At 43.3% G+C, this 18,840-nt stretch overlaps 2 protein-coding genes and 1 long non-coding RNA gene across 3 annotated transcripts; 2 read left to right on the top strand and 1 right to left on the bottom strand.

Annotated features, from left to right (window-relative positions):
* The first annotated feature begins 1,221 nt into the window (after window positions 1-1,221).
* Window positions 1,222-5,191, top strand: LOC137794249 (stomatin-like protein 2, mitochondrial). Its single transcript, XM_068590977.1, has 10 exons — window positions 1,222-1,356; window positions 2,354-2,506; window positions 2,642-2,741; window positions 2,841-2,899; window positions 3,232-3,333; window positions 3,431-3,565; window positions 3,785-3,929; window positions 4,255-4,334; window positions 4,426-4,554; window positions 4,666-5,191. Exons 1-10 carry the CDS (start codon window positions 1,315-1,317, stop codon window positions 4,747-4,749), a joined length of 1,029 nt encoding a protein of 342 aa, XP_068447078.1. The 5' UTR covers window positions 1,222-1,314; the 3' UTR covers window positions 4,750-5,191.
* On the bottom strand, window positions 3,603-7,915 carry LOC137794251 (uncharacterized). Its single transcript, XR_011078287.1, has 3 exons — window positions 6,716-7,915; window positions 6,055-6,174; window positions 3,603-4,915 (listed from the first exon to the last, which is right to left on the bottom strand). It is a non-coding gene; the product is annotated as an uncharacterized lncRNA (long non-coding RNA).
* On the top strand, window positions 7,004-17,996 carry LOC137794248 (vascular endothelial growth factor C-like). Its single transcript, XM_068590975.1, has 8 exons — window positions 7,004-8,071; window positions 11,659-11,896; window positions 12,211-12,401; window positions 12,784-12,914; window positions 13,034-13,137; window positions 14,008-14,142; window positions 14,559-14,760; window positions 16,236-17,996. Exons 1-8 carry the CDS (start codon window positions 7,970-7,972, stop codon window positions 16,345-16,347), a joined length of 1,215 nt encoding a protein of 404 aa, XP_068447076.1. The 5' UTR covers window positions 7,004-7,969; the 3' UTR covers window positions 16,348-17,996.
* The last annotated feature ends 844 nt before the right edge of the window (window positions 17,997-18,840 follow it).

Raw genomic sequence — 18,840 nt, 5'->3', positions numbered from 1 at the left:
GTGTGAAAGAGAGAATTGTGTGGCGAGACTCACTGTGTGGTCCTCAATGCCTGTGACAGGGCCTTCAGCTTCTGTCACACACTGCAGAAAAAAATATTACATACAAGACAAATTAATATTTCAAAGTGGAAAGAATGTTCTACAATTTACAGAAGGATGTTGTTTATCATATATGACTTAAGAGCTTTGGAAAGATTTCCATGTCATTGATTTTTATCTCTGAAGCTTGCAGTGTAAAGACAAATATTCTACTTTTTTTGTCTGTATTCAATTTAGAATACTCTTCACTAAAAGATGTTATGTCTGGTGTGAGCTCACAAAACTTTTACGGCTGCTTCTTTTCAAGCTGTGCTGAAAACATCAGTGTGCTGTTTTTGATTCTGCTGTGATTTATTTTCTGTTACAAATGAAAAAATAAAAGCCAGTTTGAATTTCTGCCATGCTGTAGTGCTGTTTGACATGTTAATTACTGCCAAGCAAAAACTGGCATTGCAATAATAAAATCTAATCAAAAATAAATTAACCAGACAAAGTCAGTAACACTCTCTGTAGTGCTATACTTTTGTGTTATTCACCTATAGACTTAATTGTAAAGTAGGATGTCTTGCCTATCTGGGAAGCAAGACTGCAAAATCATACTATTTAAGAAAATGATTAATAAATTCCATTTGAAATGTAAAAATATGAATATCTCTTTGGAATGTCTATTAAGACAGCAATGTAATGAATTTATTTATTGTAGAATTAAGTGTACACGATTATTTCATTTTCATTGTACAACAGGGTTCCCCTCTGAAATGCAAAACAGATTTTACCACAACTGATACTGTCCCCTCTTTTTCTGAAACAATGGAGAATATTACAGAACTAAGTGCACAAAAACAAACATGTGTCACATTAAATTTACCTAGGCTGCATACAGTTTCAAATGAGACATAATATAGAATATAATAAATACACATGTAAAGACACAGTGTACCAGTTATATCTAAATCTAACAATACATTATACCATTTTGCATTAAGCTGCTGGACCGCAACATAAAACATGTAATTTTATAGCCTGTCTTTGATAACATAAGATACAAAGGTTCACTATATATTCACTATTGTTTTACAACTATAATGATACTATTAGTTGTTACAGGTTTCGTCAGTGACGCTCAGCTGCATGAGGTCACCCGAGACCCTAGGGGGCGATGTTGCATTGTAACAGTTGAGCGCTCACGCTGTTAAAAGTAATGGGGACAGTCCGGTTTTAACGCCTTAACGTTGCTGTAACCTTGTATATCATTTAACTGCTTTTATTAAAAGCATGTTACGGACATTGTGTCGGGCTGGCGGTGCCGTCTTTAAGGTAAATACACTGTTTGTTGGACTCTTTTTCAGTCTTTTTGAGCAGGTTGACCGGTAGGCTCACTAGCTGCATGCTAACTTTAACGCTACATGATGACATTTAGGCTTCTTATATATGTATTTACATCAATTACCACGGCAATTTTTCGAGAGCACCAGCACACAACGTTACCTGCGCAAAAGAGTAGCTTTGACGCGAAATGCAGAGTGCTAGTATTTACAGAAACTAGGTATTGGTACATTTATAAGACGCATATATCCTAAATATGATTTTTCACAAAAAATCTAAACCCCTTAAAAAATATATCCGTAACGCTACTGTACCACCATTACTACTAGTAGTTAGTTTATTCATTATAATAAAAAATAAATACATTTCAGCCGCGGCACTTGGAGCTACGCGTTTACGTAAATAAATGACATGATGACGTCAGTAACCGGAAGTACTCCCCCACTGTCTTAACGAGCACTTGGGACACTGAATTAAAGAAGTCTGATTTAACTTAAAGAACATATTCTACAACATCAACAAGCCAAAAATATACTAAGGGAAAAAACATAATATCACACATAATAACTTTCAAATTCTTGCAACCATCACCAAAATACCTATTTTACAATATTAAGATCCACAAAGCAGTCAAAATAATATAGAGCTATCTCATTAACCAAAAACTCCACCCTATCCAGCTCTACCACCAACTGACAAAAGGATGCGTCAATTAATATTGCAACTCTCTGGAATCAGATTTATAATAACATTTTCTCGATGATCAGCTACCCAAGATTATAACGCAACAGTTTGGTTTAGATCTGTTTCAACTTCTGTATTTGCGGACAAATTGGACACATTTATTTCAAAAACAACACTTGGACACTTGCCGAAAAACCCTTTGTAGGAGGAAGTAGGAAATCTTCTTAGAGACAAATGTAAATATAGTTATAATTGGGACAGATTAACTGATTTGTACATCACTATGTGTCTCCTGTCGTTGCAGAACTCCCAGCGGACGGCGCCCAGACTGTGGCCGACTACAGTCCAGGAACGATGGGCCTCCCGCTTACCCATGAACACCGTGGTGCTGTTTGTGCCACAGCAGGAGGCCTGGGTGGTCCAGAGGATGGGCCGCTTTCACCGCATTTTAGAGCCGGTAACTCTTTTTTGTTTGAACAAGTTTTTAAGAGGAGCCTACTTTCTCTCTGCGTGGCTACAATTCATCAATGTATTGGTGTATATTTATAGAGCACTAACAGAATACAACCCATTTTGTTGTCCTTTCTTACAGGGGCTGAACTTCCTCATTCCCATACTCGACCAAGTTCGTTATGTGCAAAGCCTGAAAGAGATTGTCATTGACATTCCTGAACAGTCAGCTGTGTCACAAGGTAAGTTTTTCTCAAGTCAACGAACAGCTGTGCTTATTATTTGTCTAATTAACCATCAGCATGGCTGAATGAACTGATATGTTCCCTGTCTTTACACAGATAACGTGACTCTGCAAATTGACGGAGTCCTTTATTTGAGAATCTTAGATCCTTTTAAGGTAGGTTGCAAAGAAGAAGTGACGACATACTCAAAAGTACGAGCACATTATTCTGTCATCAGTACCTGGTTGATTATGTTGGGGATCACATCCAGTCGACTGGCTTTTAAATGTGCCTGACCTGAGTTATTAGTAATCATTAAAATCTATTCTCCCCATCAACTGGCTGAATTCCAGAAACATTACTATTATTATTTATTTAGATTACTTTCACTTTTTTACAGTTTGGGGCTGAAGTGACATAACAGATTGGCGTAATATATGTATTTACCAGCAGGGGGCGCCAGAAAACTGTATTATACACAAGACTAATGAGTGATGTGTCTCTGCAGGCCAGTTATGGCGTAGAGGATCCAGAATATGCTGTGACTCAGCTCGCTCAAACCACCATGCGTTCAGAACTGGGCAAACTCACGCTGGATAAAGTATTCAGGGTAAGAAACATCTGCACTGCCTTGTGTGTATTACACCGCAGCAAAAATAATGATGCATGAGTGTACCTTTAAACCTGCTGCCTCTCTGGTTTTCAAGGAAAGGGAGTCTCTTAATTCCAACATGGTCCACTCCATCAACCAGGCGTCAGACGATTGGGGAATCCGCTGCCTGCGTTATGAAATCAAAGATATACAAGTTCCTCCCCGTGTTAAAGACTCAATGCAGATGCAGGTAAGACACATAACCAAGACACATAACCATGACAAATAACCGTTGGTTTTCATCCCTATAATGTTTTTAGGTGGGTAGTTGTATTGTGTGTTTAAATATAAACAGTGAGACAGACAAAGACAACTCCACAGTTTCTGTTGGTTATGAAAAGCATTTTAGTGTCTTGTTTCCCTGGAGGAGAAGTATTTGACAAGTCTTTGTTCTCTGTTTGCTGCGTAGGTGGAGGCTGAGCGCAAGAAGAGAGCCACGGTGCTGGAGTCCGAAGGGACGCGAGAAGCAGACATCAACATCGCGGAGGGTCGCAAACGATCCCAAATCCTCGCCTCGGAGGGAGAGAAGGCCGAGCAGATAAACAAAGCAGCCGGTTGGTGCATTTACTTTTCACTCAGAAGACTGAGATTTTCTCATTGAAATGAATCATGCGATCACAAATGTAATTGAAGGTCTCGTTGGCGGAGGACCGTCATTATTCTAAATCCACAAAGCATTTAATTGCGTGCCTGCAGACTGTGTTACAAGACTACACAAGGATCTTCTTATTCAGACTTTAAACAAACCAAACATGCGAGCACATTTGAGGAGGAGCAACTCAAGAGAAATGTTGAAATGAGAGGTTTGAAGCCCACAATATGCTGTAAATCCCAAACAAATCAACTGTGGTGCTCCTTTACACGGTGTGTTGTCTTAAGGTGAGGCCCAAGCTGTGTTAGCCAAAGCAGAAGCCAAATCCAAGGCCATTCGTCTGCTGTCAGCTGCTCTGGCTGATCAGGTACGAAGTAAATACGATGTTATTTGTTATTTCCTGGGTTATTTGTTAACAGCGGTAACAGTAACCAGAATGCTGGTTGTGCCCCTGACAGAACGGAAGTGCAGCGGCCTCCCTGAGTGTTGCCGAGCAGTACGTCTCTGCTTTCTCCAACCTCGCCAAAAAGTCCAACACTGTGCTTCTGCCGTCGAACAGCGGTGACGTTAGTGGAATGGTCACACAGGTACACTGGTTTCGCTTTGGGATTTACTCTTTAAGAATTATAAAAAAAGAAAAAAATATTGTTTGTTCAGTTTTCTTTCATCACTTAACTATTGCATTCTTCTCCCTTCAGGCCATGACCATCTACAGCAAGCTGGCCACACCGACGCCAAAAGTCGAGAGCGTGGAGACGGAGACGGATGAACGAACCCAGTGAAGAGGCGTCAATGCTCCAAACTGTCGCTGACAGAAAAGAGAAGAGGTTTTCCACAATTATGGAGCACAATGGTGCCGCTGTGTGGATCTATGTCTTCTGCAGGGCACGGGATGTCGCGACGGAGGAACGCCACTGGATAACCGGAGACAATGCTGAGCATGGGCGTCTGGGGAAAGAGAAACCGAGCCACAAATTAAATCACTGGTGTGGGTGTTTGCTTCCTCGGCTTTTAAAGGGATGTTTTCTGCTTGTGTAGAAAATCAAATATATTTTCAAAAGAAGTTGCTTTTGATCTTTGTTTGTTTTTCTACATCTCATAAAAACCTTCAGAAATCCCAAAAGTTGTTGGAAGATCCAGTAAAAAAACATTATGTTAAAATACATTTGTTGCTCTTTGTATGTTTCGATGATGAAATGTGGTCACTAAGGAAAATAAAAAAAACTATGCAAAACAATAAAAGTTTGTGTCCGTTTCAGAGAGCAATGACAAAATGTGTTATTAATATTGCACTAGTATGGTTTCTCTGTTTTGTACAACATCTCAGACCCATAAGGCACCTGGAGCTCAAAGGAGTTGTCTGTTTCCAGTTCAGACACGCAAGTTGGTGTTTGTGGGTCGTCCGAGTGGATTTTTACAACGCTCCTCGTCATAAATGCACTTCTAACCTTGTTCGCATTAGCACAACTGTGTCGTTTCCCTCTCTTGGGATGTGGTGATTCAACACATACTTTTCCATTATTTTGTTATCCTGTGTAAAATCTGATATCAGCCTTTATAGTAATTGTTTGAGGCATGAACCTCAAATAGTTCAATTGTGAGCCACTAGTGTCAGTTTGAGTTTAACAGAGATTCCTGTGATGTGAAGCAGTGATCACGGTTGGTGGTTTATGACAATCACTTGCACTGCAGGCCCAAGAGTGAGGATGCAAAATTAGTGTTTCCTTTCCATTAATGTTTTACTTATGACTTTTTGTGCACGGTCTCGTTGTATTTATCATAGACATCCATCAGATTAATTGTCAGCGAGGCTCTTGGTGCCACAGACTTCGACTGAAGGCGATAAATCAAGCTGATAAACTTCGCTCTCTATCATCTCAAATTCTTTGCTCTCAGCTCACATGATGAAATGGAGAAAGCAATGACTGGAATGTGGATTTGGTTGCTCAGATTTCAACACATAAAGCGTGCTGCAAGCAGACACTTGTCGCCGTGTGTGCGGGGGTTTGTATCTTTAATCCTTCAAAAGGCCGGCAGTGACGCCCAAGAAGCGGATGTTTTCTCAATCGAGAGTTTCCCAGACACACCTCTTTCTCCTTCATCGTCGCTGCCGGCCCTTCTGTCTCCCCTCCTCCTTTTCTCATCTGTCCGTCCGTCCGTCTGCCTTCCCCATAATTTATTTTACAGTTGTCTGTAACTGCTTTCCCCTGAGAGAGAGAGGGGGGAAAAGAAGATAGAATAACTTCGACAGAGGTGCTGCTGCTGCTGCTCACCTCTTCGTGCCCTCCCCTTCTCCTCCTCATCCTCCATGACACAGACCCACATGCCCACAGCCTTGGGGCAGCATAGTTAAGGAGGTATGCAAAGTTTGCCATTTTTAGGACCTTGAACTGCAAAACCAGAGGGAGAAAGAACAAGAGAAGAGGCCAGAGGGGGAGGGAGGAAGACATTGATGGAGCGTGAAGACGTGTGAATAGATGCAGAGAAGGTGTTTGGAGCTGCAGGTGTGTGACACCAAATTTGTGGTTTTATGTTCGTCTGTCTCTCACGCAGAGGCCAGAGGACCTGGAAATAGGTAAATAGAGAAACCAGCAGGACTTGCCGACAGCTGACATGAAGCAGAAACAGAGAGAGAGAGACATCAAAGGTATTAGCAGCTCATAAAAAGGCACTTAGTGCTGCAGTTAAGCAACTCACACATGCATCACCACTGGCTGCTACTGAACACACACGTTTTTTAAGTCTTACCGGCAGCTGCTCCCATTACCAGGGATTACAAAGATGGAAGAACAAAGACGCCGATATAACAGATCTGTGAGAAAGGAAAGAGTGATAAGGAAAGGACATGTGAGGTTCATCTGATTTCATGACTGACAATCGGACATCTTTTTTTCCCACCTTTTTAGAAAGTTCAAAAGAGCTGAAATTGGCTCTCCATGAATCCAAATCACATAAAAGGAGGATGATGCCATGTGTTAAGAGGAAGGATGTCTGGTGCCGAGGCGCTGCCTGCTTCTGCAGACACAGTATCGCCTGCAATTTCTGGGGGAATAAAGAAGTGTGCCAGTATAATCAGCTATAACGCAGAATCATCTGCTTCAAATCCTTCACTCCGCCCACAAGATACAATCCCTCTATTCTTGTATTTTTCCTCATTCACTCCAGCATGACGTCTAGAAGCAGGACGCACATTCACGCTGCTTGGCCTTCTTTTCTTTTTTAAAACCTCCTGCTACTACTTCTTTTTATTTTTTTTGGAAACAGGATTTGGAAAAAAAAGCTCTTCCCTTTTTTTCTTTTCTTCTCTCTTTCTCTTTGATGCTTCTCAAAGGATCCGGCAGGCAGACAAAAAAAGTTGTGACAGATTTAGAAGGAGAAAAAAAAAAAAAAAAGTCCAAAGAGAGACAGACAGAGCTTTGCCCTGGAGGTTCACGAGGAAGAAACAGGAGACAGATAAAGAGGCAGGGATAATCGGGGAGAGGGAGGGGAAGAGCACAGCTGTTGTGTGAAGAGAAAATACAGATAAAGAAGGCAAGTGTGAAGGGCGAAGGAGAAGAGACTGACGGAGACAACCAAGGCTGGAGAGAAAAAGGGAGAGACAGACGGAAAAAAGACTGAAAAGAAGAAATAATTTTCCAGTTGAAGGTCAAGAATGACACCCAGAGATAAAGGGCAAGCGGACACCTGACGTCACATGAAACCACCGCAGCGAGAATGAAGACGCAGCGCGGGGTGAGACCTCCTCTGGAGTAGAAGAAGAAGAAGAAGGAGCTGCGATTTCCTCATCATGTTTTATTCAGCTGTTTTCCCAACTTCAAACAACCTGCGCCGGAAGAGCAACTTCGTCCCCGGGTAGAATGAAGAGAGGGGCAAAGAGATACCTGCCGAGTCTGTGATACCCTCCCGCTCCTCCTTTTCCTCCTCTCCTCCCTCACTTTCTTTTACCTCATTAACTTCCTCCTCCTCTGCCCTGATATCTCCTCTCCTCTCCATCTCCTCACTATGTGGATACCAGCTTTGCTCCTATGGATGCTTAATATCAGCAATTTGTGCTCAGGACAAGACTATTCGGACTATTACCAAACTGGAGACATGGGCACCGAGGTGAGACATTTCATTTCATACATTTGAGACCAAACTGTTGAGTGGTTTCACTAACTTCTACAGCACGTGAATGTGTGTCTGCTATTGATTACACTTGATTCACATGCTGTGGCCTTCACTAGATCTCTATCTTAACACCTGTGGGAGTTTTAGAATATCTATTTATTGGAACATCGCTGTTAGTTGAGCTCTGTTTATTCATGAAGACAAATGTGTGTGTAAAACATCACAAAGAGATAGTTCAGTCACACAATAATCCATCCTGTGGGTTATTAGTGGACACACAATGACTCGTTGATCCAGTGTAGAGAGAATTATATGATGTTTTGTCTATTTTGTTCCAGTACAAGGCTTTTTTTTTGTTTTGAGCAAAGAGCTATTTAAGGGTCATCAAAGCTCTTTTGAAATGCAAATATTGTAATTCTTGTGTTTAATGCCTGAGTACAGTACTCAAGTGAATGTACTAGTTGAGTAAATGTGCTTGGTTGCATTTAACCACTGCACACAGGGAATTAATTAAGACACAAGATGGTATCGTCGGCGTAACAATTGACACTTCAGAGCAACAGCCGAAACAAAAAGATTTGAAACAGGTTTCAGAAGAATCATCAAAACCAATGATGGTTGTAATATCATATTCTGATTAACATGATCAAAAGCCTCGTACAGATCTACAAAGAATGATGCTTGGCAGAGAGAGACCAGAGTCGTCCACAACACCGGCTGCAGGAGTTATTGTTTCAGGTCAAAGTATTGATCGGCCCATCCCTTCTCCAGACAGACTAACCCTAAGGTCCCAAGTGTTATTGCAATGTGTTCATCATCTCTAAGACGCTTTATGTGGGTTTTTTATTCAATATAAGTTCTAATAATGTATATCGCTATGATTAAAATAAACTCTATATACAGAAATGCAAGTTGAATAATCACCTTCAGAATTGTTACTTTTTCAGACAATTAGCCGTTTATATCTCCACACGGTCCTCACGGAGCCTGCTGCCATGTTTCTACGGTAGCCCAGAAGGGACAAACCAAACACTTGTTCAAGAGAGACAATTGCATTTTTTTTAAACTTTTGATGAAATCTTTTTGTTGAGTCACAACTTGTTTCTGTGACTTCATTACTTTGAGCACAGTTCTGTGGAAAAGATACAATCTACTTTGGTTTCAACCGTCTCCTTTACTGTAAAGTCTGAGAAAACCAGGAAACTATTTACCGCTTTTGTGTGGAAAACCCAAAATGTGTCACACCCTCACTGTCTTTTCTTCGTGTTGAAAAGGTTTACTACGAGGGATTGTGTTCAAATGCACTAGAAGAGATCAAACGTCTTGGAATTGAATGAATGAACGCCAATCACATATTTTGGCGGACCAGCGAGTTATCAATTGTTTAAAGTAAACTTGTGTGTTCAGACATAACATGTTTGAACTGGAAGGAGCGAGTTACGAATGCATGGGTGTGTGCATGTGCGTGAGTCTGTGTGCCAGCAGCCTCTACACTGCTGGACCCCAGAGCACGGGTTGTTAGTCCATCATGACCTCATACTCCCACAGCGATGACCTCATGTCATGCAATCACCAAACAACACAAAGAAAAAAGAGAAAAGCTGGGAAAATGTTGAAAGAAAGAGAGAAGAATCCATCCTCCCAAATGCCGTCAATATTATTATAGATTGTGTTTCTCGACTATTAAGAGTTATGTAACCTTTGGGGGTAAATTAGCTGAGTGCAAATACCGAAATCTGCCCCGCTGAAATAAATACACTTGCAAAAAATGTGTGCATAAATCAGTGATGTTTAAAGAAAATATACCGGCATTTGTAGCCTCTCCTCCACTCTCTGGGTCATGGCATTCCCATCAGCCCGCAGATGTTTGCATGCCAATATTATATAATGGCATGCAAACATCTGCGCATGTTAGCGCTGCGGTTCCTCCTCAAAGAGCCACTCTGGCTGTCGCCTCGTAGCGCTGTGTTTTCTGTGGTCACAATTGTTGTCACAGCTTACGCTTACGTCGAGACATATGAGATGTCTGGAAAGAAACGGGAAGGGAGGGAGGGAGGTAGACAGAGAGAGAAAGAGATAAATGGAGCGGCTGATAACGACGGAGGTCTGGTTTCTGTTTGGGTGATGCCAGCTGTACCCGTTTGCTCCTTCTCAGCCTGGGAAACGAAACAACCACGCTCCCTTCCCCCCCCGAGAAGATCTAATATGTGATACTGAAGCGGCCGACTCGCAGCTGACATTTCGTCCCCGCGGATGATCCGGCAGCCAGTCTGTTACACAAGTGATCTGTGATCTGCTGTGTCTCTTTGGAGCCGAGTCATCTATCATGACGGCAGAAAAATCATTACGGGGATGACTCACAGCGGGAAATGTTTACGGAGCTACTGTAAACGGAGATTTCCTGCATAGACTTGGTCCCGCACATAAAGCCCTCTCTGTACAATAATAATAATATTAATGCGGTTGTTGGCTGAGCTGACGATCTCCGCTCTGTTTGGACCACATACGCAGGCCTAATGCTGCGTTTGAGGACTCCTCAGAAGCTCCTTGCTTGTCATAGACACATTAAAAATGTGCACTGTGTAATGTCTGGCCACATGCTCAGAACAAAAAAGGGAGCGACGTTTCACTTCTACAGCTGTCTGGATGTACATACAGTCATCCGTTACGTTCAGGAAACTGCAAAATTCAACAAAACTCTCATATCTGATAATCTTCACTTGCAGCGTTGATTCATAGTTTATCCATCTGTGTGTTTACTCTGACACAAACCGGGGGCTGTGTTTTTCCATAGTCGTGGAAAAACCTGACGTCATCACTGTAACCTCTTTACGTCCTGTTGATGATGCAAGTTGGATTTTTTTCAATGTTGTAAACAGAAAGTCTGGCACGCTTCACCTTTTAGGAAGAATACCAGGAAGAAACAAAAGATTGATAAGACAACCAAAAGGACTCACAGATGTAGAACACAAATTCAGCCCCATTGGGAAACTGGGTCAGATCACAGCGTCTTGCTCGAGGGCACTGCAGCAGCAGCAGGGAAAGTAATTTCCAATTTGTGACTCGGTTTTAAGTTCATAGACATCTGAAAGCTTTGAGAGGGAACCACAAAAAAGAGCAAGAACAGCAAAACTAAGGCATAAAGAAAAGGCAGCGTTTGCAGCTTTCTCGAGTGCTCAAATGCAACAACGTGTGTGTGTGTGTGTGTGTGTGTGTGTGTGTGTGTGTGTGTGTGTGTAACAGTAGCCAACAGCAACATGTTACAACACATTGCTAGCCGTGTGAGGCATTCCCTGTTTATCCAGCTTAAAGCAGCGACGCTTACACTGTAGGTTTGTAGGTTCTACAGTATCTAATAGTTTTCCTCCAAAAAACACAAACTGGGAACAAATCCTGTCATTGGAAGAGTTCAACATATAAAGAGTTTTGTATTTAACAACAAAAAAACAGGACATTTTTAACCTAATCTCCCCCCCCCCCTCTCAGTGATGTTATCTATGATTGCAACACTTTCTCGCACCACCTGAATATTGAACTAAATATTGTCACATGGGTCTGTGCGATTGTTTCCCGTCATCCAGGCTCCAGAACTGTCGGATGACCAGCCCAGTTTGGATTCGGTGACAAGTGTGGATGAGCTGCTACAGCTTCTCTACCCAGAATACAGTTTGCTTCAGCAGTGCCTGAGGAAGAAATCCTGGCACGCCTCCTCCGCCCCGTCTTTCTCCTCAGCGAGCCCTTCGCACCACGCTAACGATGAGGATCTGTGGGGTCAGCCGAGGGAGGAGGCTCTTTATAAAATGGACGGGCCTCTGGCAGGTAAACGTCGAGATTACTCCCAAAAAGTGCAATCCAGTAAATTGAGAAGACGTTGCTTCGATAGAACGCAAACTAGTGGTTTCTGAGCCTGTTTATTACCAGATAACTCCAATCAGGTCAGTCTCTAGGATTCCAGGCAGATGTATTTGCACTGGAGACAGATAATAAATGTAATAAATGGAAGCCAAGCTAGATTTAAAATGAAAATGAGATGCATTATCGGTTGATACTTTCCTTTCATCGACCCAAACCATCTAATGCCAGATAACATCAAAGCTCTCCAGCGTCAGTTCCCTGACCACACATGTTTTCAGTCATCTTAGAGGAGATCCAGCGGACCTCGTGCCAGCCCCGAGAGGTGTGTGTGGAGGTCGCCAAGGAATACCCAGAATCCGCCAGTCAATTCTTCCTGCCTCGCTGCGTGGCGCTGCATCGGTGCGGCGGGTGCTGCAACAACGAGGCCTTTTACTGCGCCAACACGAGCCACGCGCTCGTCAACAAGACGGTGAGCGCCGCCGCCGCCGCCGCGTGGCGTCTCTCTCCTCCCTGCCCCGTCGGTCCCCAACGTCCGACACGTCTTGGTATTTTACTGCCCTCGCACCTCAAAAAGGGCCTCGGGAACGAGGACAGATAGAGATCTGCCCAGTTGTGCAACACGTCTGTGTCGCAACCCGCCCCACTGCAGCGACGTTACACCCTTTGGCTGCAACTGGACATCAAGCCCAGAGTCACGCACAGTCGCACTCGCAACCGAATGACGTCAGCCGAAACACTTCATATCACTCACAACCTCCTTGTAAAGACAGATGAAGGGGAAAAGACACTTCCTAAACACACACACACACACACACACACCTCTAACCTTCCTCTTTCTTTCCTCCTGCCAGTTGATGGAACTTTCCCCGCCCAGGATGGATCGCTCCGTTCTCATGGTAACCTTCGTCAACCACACTTCGTGCGAATGCCTCTCCAAGCGGCCGCTGCACTCCATCATAAGACGAGCCGCGACAGATCACCTGTGAGTGAGAGCGAGGAGTGAGAGCGAGGAGTGACGCGAGCGCGCGCGTGTGTGTTTACGCACATTTCTGAGCAATTCGTCACGTTTCAGTGGATTTTATAAGACGTGTGTCTGTGCAGATGTTCCCCGCCCGACCTTCCCTGCGCCTCTGGGTCATTGTGGGATCCAGTGAACTGTGTGTGTGTGTCCACAGACGCCATAACCTACTCAGAGAGAGAGACAGGTGAGTGTGTGCGAGTCACGTTGGTCAGTTAGTACGAACTTCACGGGGGACTCAAGATAAATTATTCAACTGTTCTTACATATCTGTGTGTTTTCTGAGAAACTCAAACACAGTTTCGTCCAAAGTTCATCATATTAATCACGAGGGGACACTGCTTGCTTCTAAGGTCAAGCCATAAATGTCAGTGATCTTAATCAGAGATTCACAAAGTTTTGCACTCATCAAATGCTAGAAATCGGTCATAAGAATTAAGCAAAACAAATCACAAGTACAAATGACAGCATAATTGACGTTACAGGCTCAATAAAGGGCGGAGACTAGAAACCTGTTATCTTATAAAAGAAAAGCTTTTACTTCTAAAAGCTTTTTGAAAACTCGTGAACAGAACTGAAAGAAGCTCGAAGTGAAAATGCAAAGTCATCCAAAACGTGGCTACAACTTTAATCCCCCACTGAACAGGTTTTGGGACATGGGCCAGATGTCAGTAAAGAATTATAATCAAATATTCCACCACCGCAACCTGGTGTGATGATGGTGATGATGATGATGATGATGATGATGGGCAAGCCTCCCTCGGCGGCAAATGAAATGATCTGAAATGACTTCTCCCTGGAGGGAATGTTTATTCTACTGGAACACGAGGAGGCGAAAGTGTCTTTGTGGCATTTCACTTGTACAATCATGTCGTGAACTACACTGCCTTCCCTCTCCAGCTCCTTTTTCCTTTCGCTAATGATAAACTGGCGGAGCTTATTGATTGAACAAAGATGCCGATTGGGAAGCGAGTGAATGATGAGAGTCCGTTGATCGCCGTCCCTGCACCATGTGGCTGCAGAAAGACTGAAAACTAAGAAGCGTTTTACCTTCCAGATGCGCTGGACTCCGGTCTGCTGGCGCTCTGCGGGCCCAACAGGGTTCTGCACGAGTCCACCTGCGAGTGCGTTTGTCGAAACGGACTCACCGAGGACAGCTGCGATCCGGGATGGAAACTGGACCACAACACCTGTAAGGAGGGTTTCAGTCACTGAAAATATTTGACATTCGACGAAAAGTCTGTGATAGAGAAGAGAGTCAGAGAGGAAGTGAGGATGTTTTTTTTGAGGGAATGTAAAGAATGAAGAAATGAGGGAAAACCAGAGAGAGTCACACGCTAGAATAGGATGCCAAAAGAGAAAATACCAGATTTTTTTTGTGGCTTCCTCCGGTTTCACATGGATCAATTTACAGTAAACACACATAATTGCGACAAAAGAAAAGCCTCGTCATTGGGAAAGCAACCAGAAGGGATAGACGCAGACAGAGGGAGGTTTCGGGAAGTAGTTCTCCACGAGTCAGAACCTGACCACCAGATATTTGGCAGCACCAACAGGGCTTGAATTTCATATTAAGATAAGAAACTCTCTCTCTCTCTCTCCTCTCAGGTGAATGCCAGTGTGAAGGTCAAGGTGAGGGGAAGTGGTGTCCCACCGGCCAGCGGTGGGACGACGAGCTGTGCGGCTGCGTGTGCGCCGCGGCGTGTCCCGGGAACCAGCCCCTGAACCCCGACACCTGCCTGTGTCAGTGCAGAGAGAGCCAGCAGTCGTGTCTGCGGCAGGGCAAGAGGTTCAACCCCAACTCCTGCAGGTAGGCGTACGAGTCGGCCGGTGGTCCGTCCTCGTCCTGGTTTCTAACCCCCCCCCCCTCGGTCTTTTTCTCTCTGGGGAAAGAAAACACAGAACATCTCCTTTGGGGCGTAAAGCTTTACAATGAATCCAACCTCTGGGTCTCGAAAGTCAAAGTAATTGTCTGTCATTCGTCTTGTACTTTATTATATTTTATATATTAGTCGTTGTATGCATCTACAGGTTATTCGTTCCTCTTTTTCTAATTCCAGAGTTATAAAATTCATGATCTGCAGTTCCTGAAAACGTCAAGCTGTTCTGATTTTGACAATCATAACACTTTCATTGCTTCAATTGAAGGAACTAGAAATAGTAACATAACTGTATCGGCACGGTTGATATTTGCATGTTTAGATGACTCTAGCAACTTCAATTTGGAAACAACTATTTCTAATGTTTTTCCAAATTGAAATGCAGTTGACCGTGAGGGACCTGAACCAGTGGTATATACTGGGCAAACTGGTTCTGCCTCTTGTATTCGGCTTGGTTTAGCCACCCTGGGATCTGTGCAAGAGAAAGGGGAAAGAAAAGCAGAGCTGTGGGCGACGGGGAGCTAGAGGGGGAGAAAGCAAGCGAACCCTCAATGGACATGTCGTACATTCCAAACGCGCAAAAGAACAACTTTCTTCCTCCGTTTTCTAGAGCTCACGTTTCCATAAGACCTTTTATGGACACATGGTGGACAGAACACTCGGCCGCTCGGTCTCGGCTGCGTGTGCGTGTATCGCATGCGTGTCGCCGTTCCCACAGCCGGCACGCAAAGGCTCGACCCGCCTCTGACCCGAGGGGCCGGCGGAGAGGCAGACGGGCTGAACTTGATGACAGTGAGCAGAGACGGATGGAGTGACAAGGAAAAACATTAAATGCAGACATGAGCTTCGATATAAGGGACTTTTAATCCAAATCTAATGTGGGAAAGCTCACAGACACACACACACACACACACACACACACACAGAGGACCTTTCACGGCAGATATATTTTTATTTTATATTTCGTATATTATATTTTTTTTAAAGCCGGATTCAACATCTGGTCACAGGAGGTGGCGCACAGAAGACAATACACCTCCTGTGATTTTGAAGATGAGAGTTCCCGGAATTTCTGGCCATATTATTCCCGTCTCTCGAGCGTTACTCCCACTGTTTCTCACGCACAGAATCGTTTGATGCACCCTGGATTTGGGGTTTTCATCCAAAAGGGATGTGAAGATCTGAATAATTGATAGTATTCATGCCAGGAGAGCATAAGCTCCCCAGTGTTTTTATTTCTTCTCTGTTCTCCACCCTTCCCTCAAAACTCTTGTTTTCCAATCCTCCTTTCTTTCTTCTCTCCTTGCACTTTAACTCGAATTCATTTTTTATAATCACTTTCTTTTTTTCTTCGTTCTACTTTCCATCTTCCTTACTTTCACATCCTTCTTCCTCCTCTGTCTAGTTGCTACAGGTTGCCTTGCAGAAAGCCCCGACGTGTGTGCCAGACGGGTTTTTACTACAGCCACCAGGTCTGCCAGTGCATCCCCAACTACATGAGGCCTGAGTGGAATTGACCAATCACAGGCAGGCAGAGGAGCAAGACTGCATGCAGGTGAAGCCATTTATCACCCCTCAACATGAAGCCAAAAAGCTTTTTGGCCTTAAAAGAAAGTGGAAATCAAAGAGGAAGTGCCTCTTGAGGGGAAGGTGGAACACATGTACTGGATTAAAACCACAGCACTTAGAGGAGTTGTATTAATGCTGCCTGTGCTCCCGACACTCAAAAGAAGACATGAGCGCTACCCAGTGAAACAACACGGACCAAATATCCACCCGTGTGCAGTTAAACTCGTAAAAGTGGAGTAATCTCAGCCAAAGACAAAATGAGGAGATACATTTGGTATTTATGACACCAATCACACTTAGCTAAAAGCAGGACAGCGAGGATGGACCAATCAGACGGCAAGTCGGCGCTCATCCCTGCTGCGACGTGTTCGAGCAAGATATTCAACCACCGGCATGCTGCAGAGGCACCGCTCACGACTGTGAGAAATGGAAAGTGGAATAAAAATAATAACAGACCAGACTCCATGGCTGTTGTTTTTTTTTTTTAAGATTAAATAAGCTTCAGGCACTTTGGCAGCATTGAGTCATGAGCGGTTGAAGGATGTTTTTTGCAGAAATCCTGTAATGTTTTGTTGCCGGGGGTCTTATGTTTCCTCTTTTAGCAGAGGTGGAAAGGGTGATCCAGTCAGAGCACCCCAGGGTGTTTCCAACACTAGATTTGAAGTTTAACAACGATACTGAAAGGGATGGCGTGAAGCTCGAGATGCAGATGCAATGTCTTTTTGCATAAAAGTCTAAACTTCAACCGTCTCATTTTTTTCTAAGAGAGAAGATGTTTAATGTCAGACCCTATTTAATTAAACTCTAATTTAAACAAGCAGCTATTGTATCCTCCAGTTTCTACTTTGTGAATTTGAATTATGTTTTAATTGTCCATTTGCCTGCACTGCAAGAAACATTTTAGCCTCTACCATACAGCTTAAAAACAAAAAAAGTTTGCTTGAAGATGCATTGCAGTGTAGAGATTATTGTCGTGTTTGTTGGATGTAGAGCATCGTTTTTCCGGTTGTTAACTATTTAAGGTATGAAGTATCGAATCAAATCCTTGTCAGATATGTTTGTGTCCCTCCTTTTACCAAGAAAATGATAAAACATGTCAAATAGAAAACTGTTATTCCTTTTTTTGTTTCTGAAATAATTGAATGATGCAACCCTTGGGTGTAATTTACAACAAAGAAACTAAAATGTTGGATAAAATATTATTTTTCTCTGGTGGCGACAACCTGTGAGAAATATAAAAAGCATCTACTGTATGTCTTGTTTTAATTTGTCATTTAAAGCAAAACTATGTAACTTTTGCTTAAAACTGGCAACTGTGGCTACAACAGACGATGAATAATAATAAATATTTGTAGCAACAATCGGCGACCATGTGCTACAGTCATAGCAGACCAAAGGCTGTAGCAGCAGAACCCCTGAATGTATTGAACTGAGCAATTGTCTATTTTATTGCCCATGGATTAAACTTTTCATTTGTAAGAGGAACGATGTGCTATTTATTCCCAGGTATGAGAACTTTGGTGGAGAATGTGTTTGTTTTTATTCTAATTTTATCTTTAAAATCAATCAAACGATGTGGGAGAAATCCATGACAAGCGATACGTCGTTGCTCTGTATGTTGTTTTCCCCAGAAATATAATACATATAATAACAAAACATACTTTTGTGTCACTGCTCCTTTAAAAAATGAACCATTGCATGTAAGCTTTCCTGGGAATTAGAGCATTTTAAATGAATGTTGCTTTGCTCATGTTTCAAATGACCATCAAGTGAAAAGTACCACACCTGAGGGGAGGAACTTGACTCTTCCCGTGGTCTCCTGTTTCTTCCTCTCCTCCTCGGTCTCCCTTTCTTCCTCCGTCTGCGTCTACCACAATAAACAATATTGACTCAGATGGGAAAGAGATCACCTTTCCGTCTGGCCCTCGTGACAGTCTGCCTTTGGAAACGCCTCACCACTTGCCTGTGTGCATCATTAGCCGGTTCCAGTGCATGATTAATGGCCGACGTTATTCCAGTCATCGGGCCTCAGCTGACTGTTTCAGTTCGGGATGTGGGGACAGAAGAAGAGATCATATTCAGAAAGGTTGATATCCACGTTGGCTGTTCCACTTACGGTAGTCATACGACACAGTTTGCAAAAGGTCGCACGGTAATGTCCATGAAGATCCAGGCAGCGGGAGGCTCCAGTTGGTGGAGGTCCTCCCAGTGCAGCTGTGGCTCCAGCTCCTTTTCAAATGAGGAAAATGTCAGATCATATGATTTTCAATATTTCAATAGCATGGCTAAAGACATGGCGGGGTATGCAACTTTGCAACTCTTTCTGGTTTTAGCTTTTAAGTAGTTTCACATGGTGGATAGCAAATGTTGGCATTGGCGAAAGGGATACGAGGTGAGGAGTGATCAAGTCTACATAATTCAATATTCTCTGTCCAATACAG

This window comes from Clinocottus analis, unplaced genomic scaffold, assembly GCF_023055335.1.
Source record: "Clinocottus analis isolate CAN_PGR_092001 unplaced genomic scaffold, fCliAna1.0.p SCAF_24, whole genome shotgun sequence".
NCBI lineage: Eukaryota > Metazoa > Chordata > Actinopteri > Perciformes > Cottidae > Clinocottus > Clinocottus analis.
Note: the sequence above shows the minus strand (reverse complement) of the source record. Positions and strands in the feature narration are given on the sequence as shown.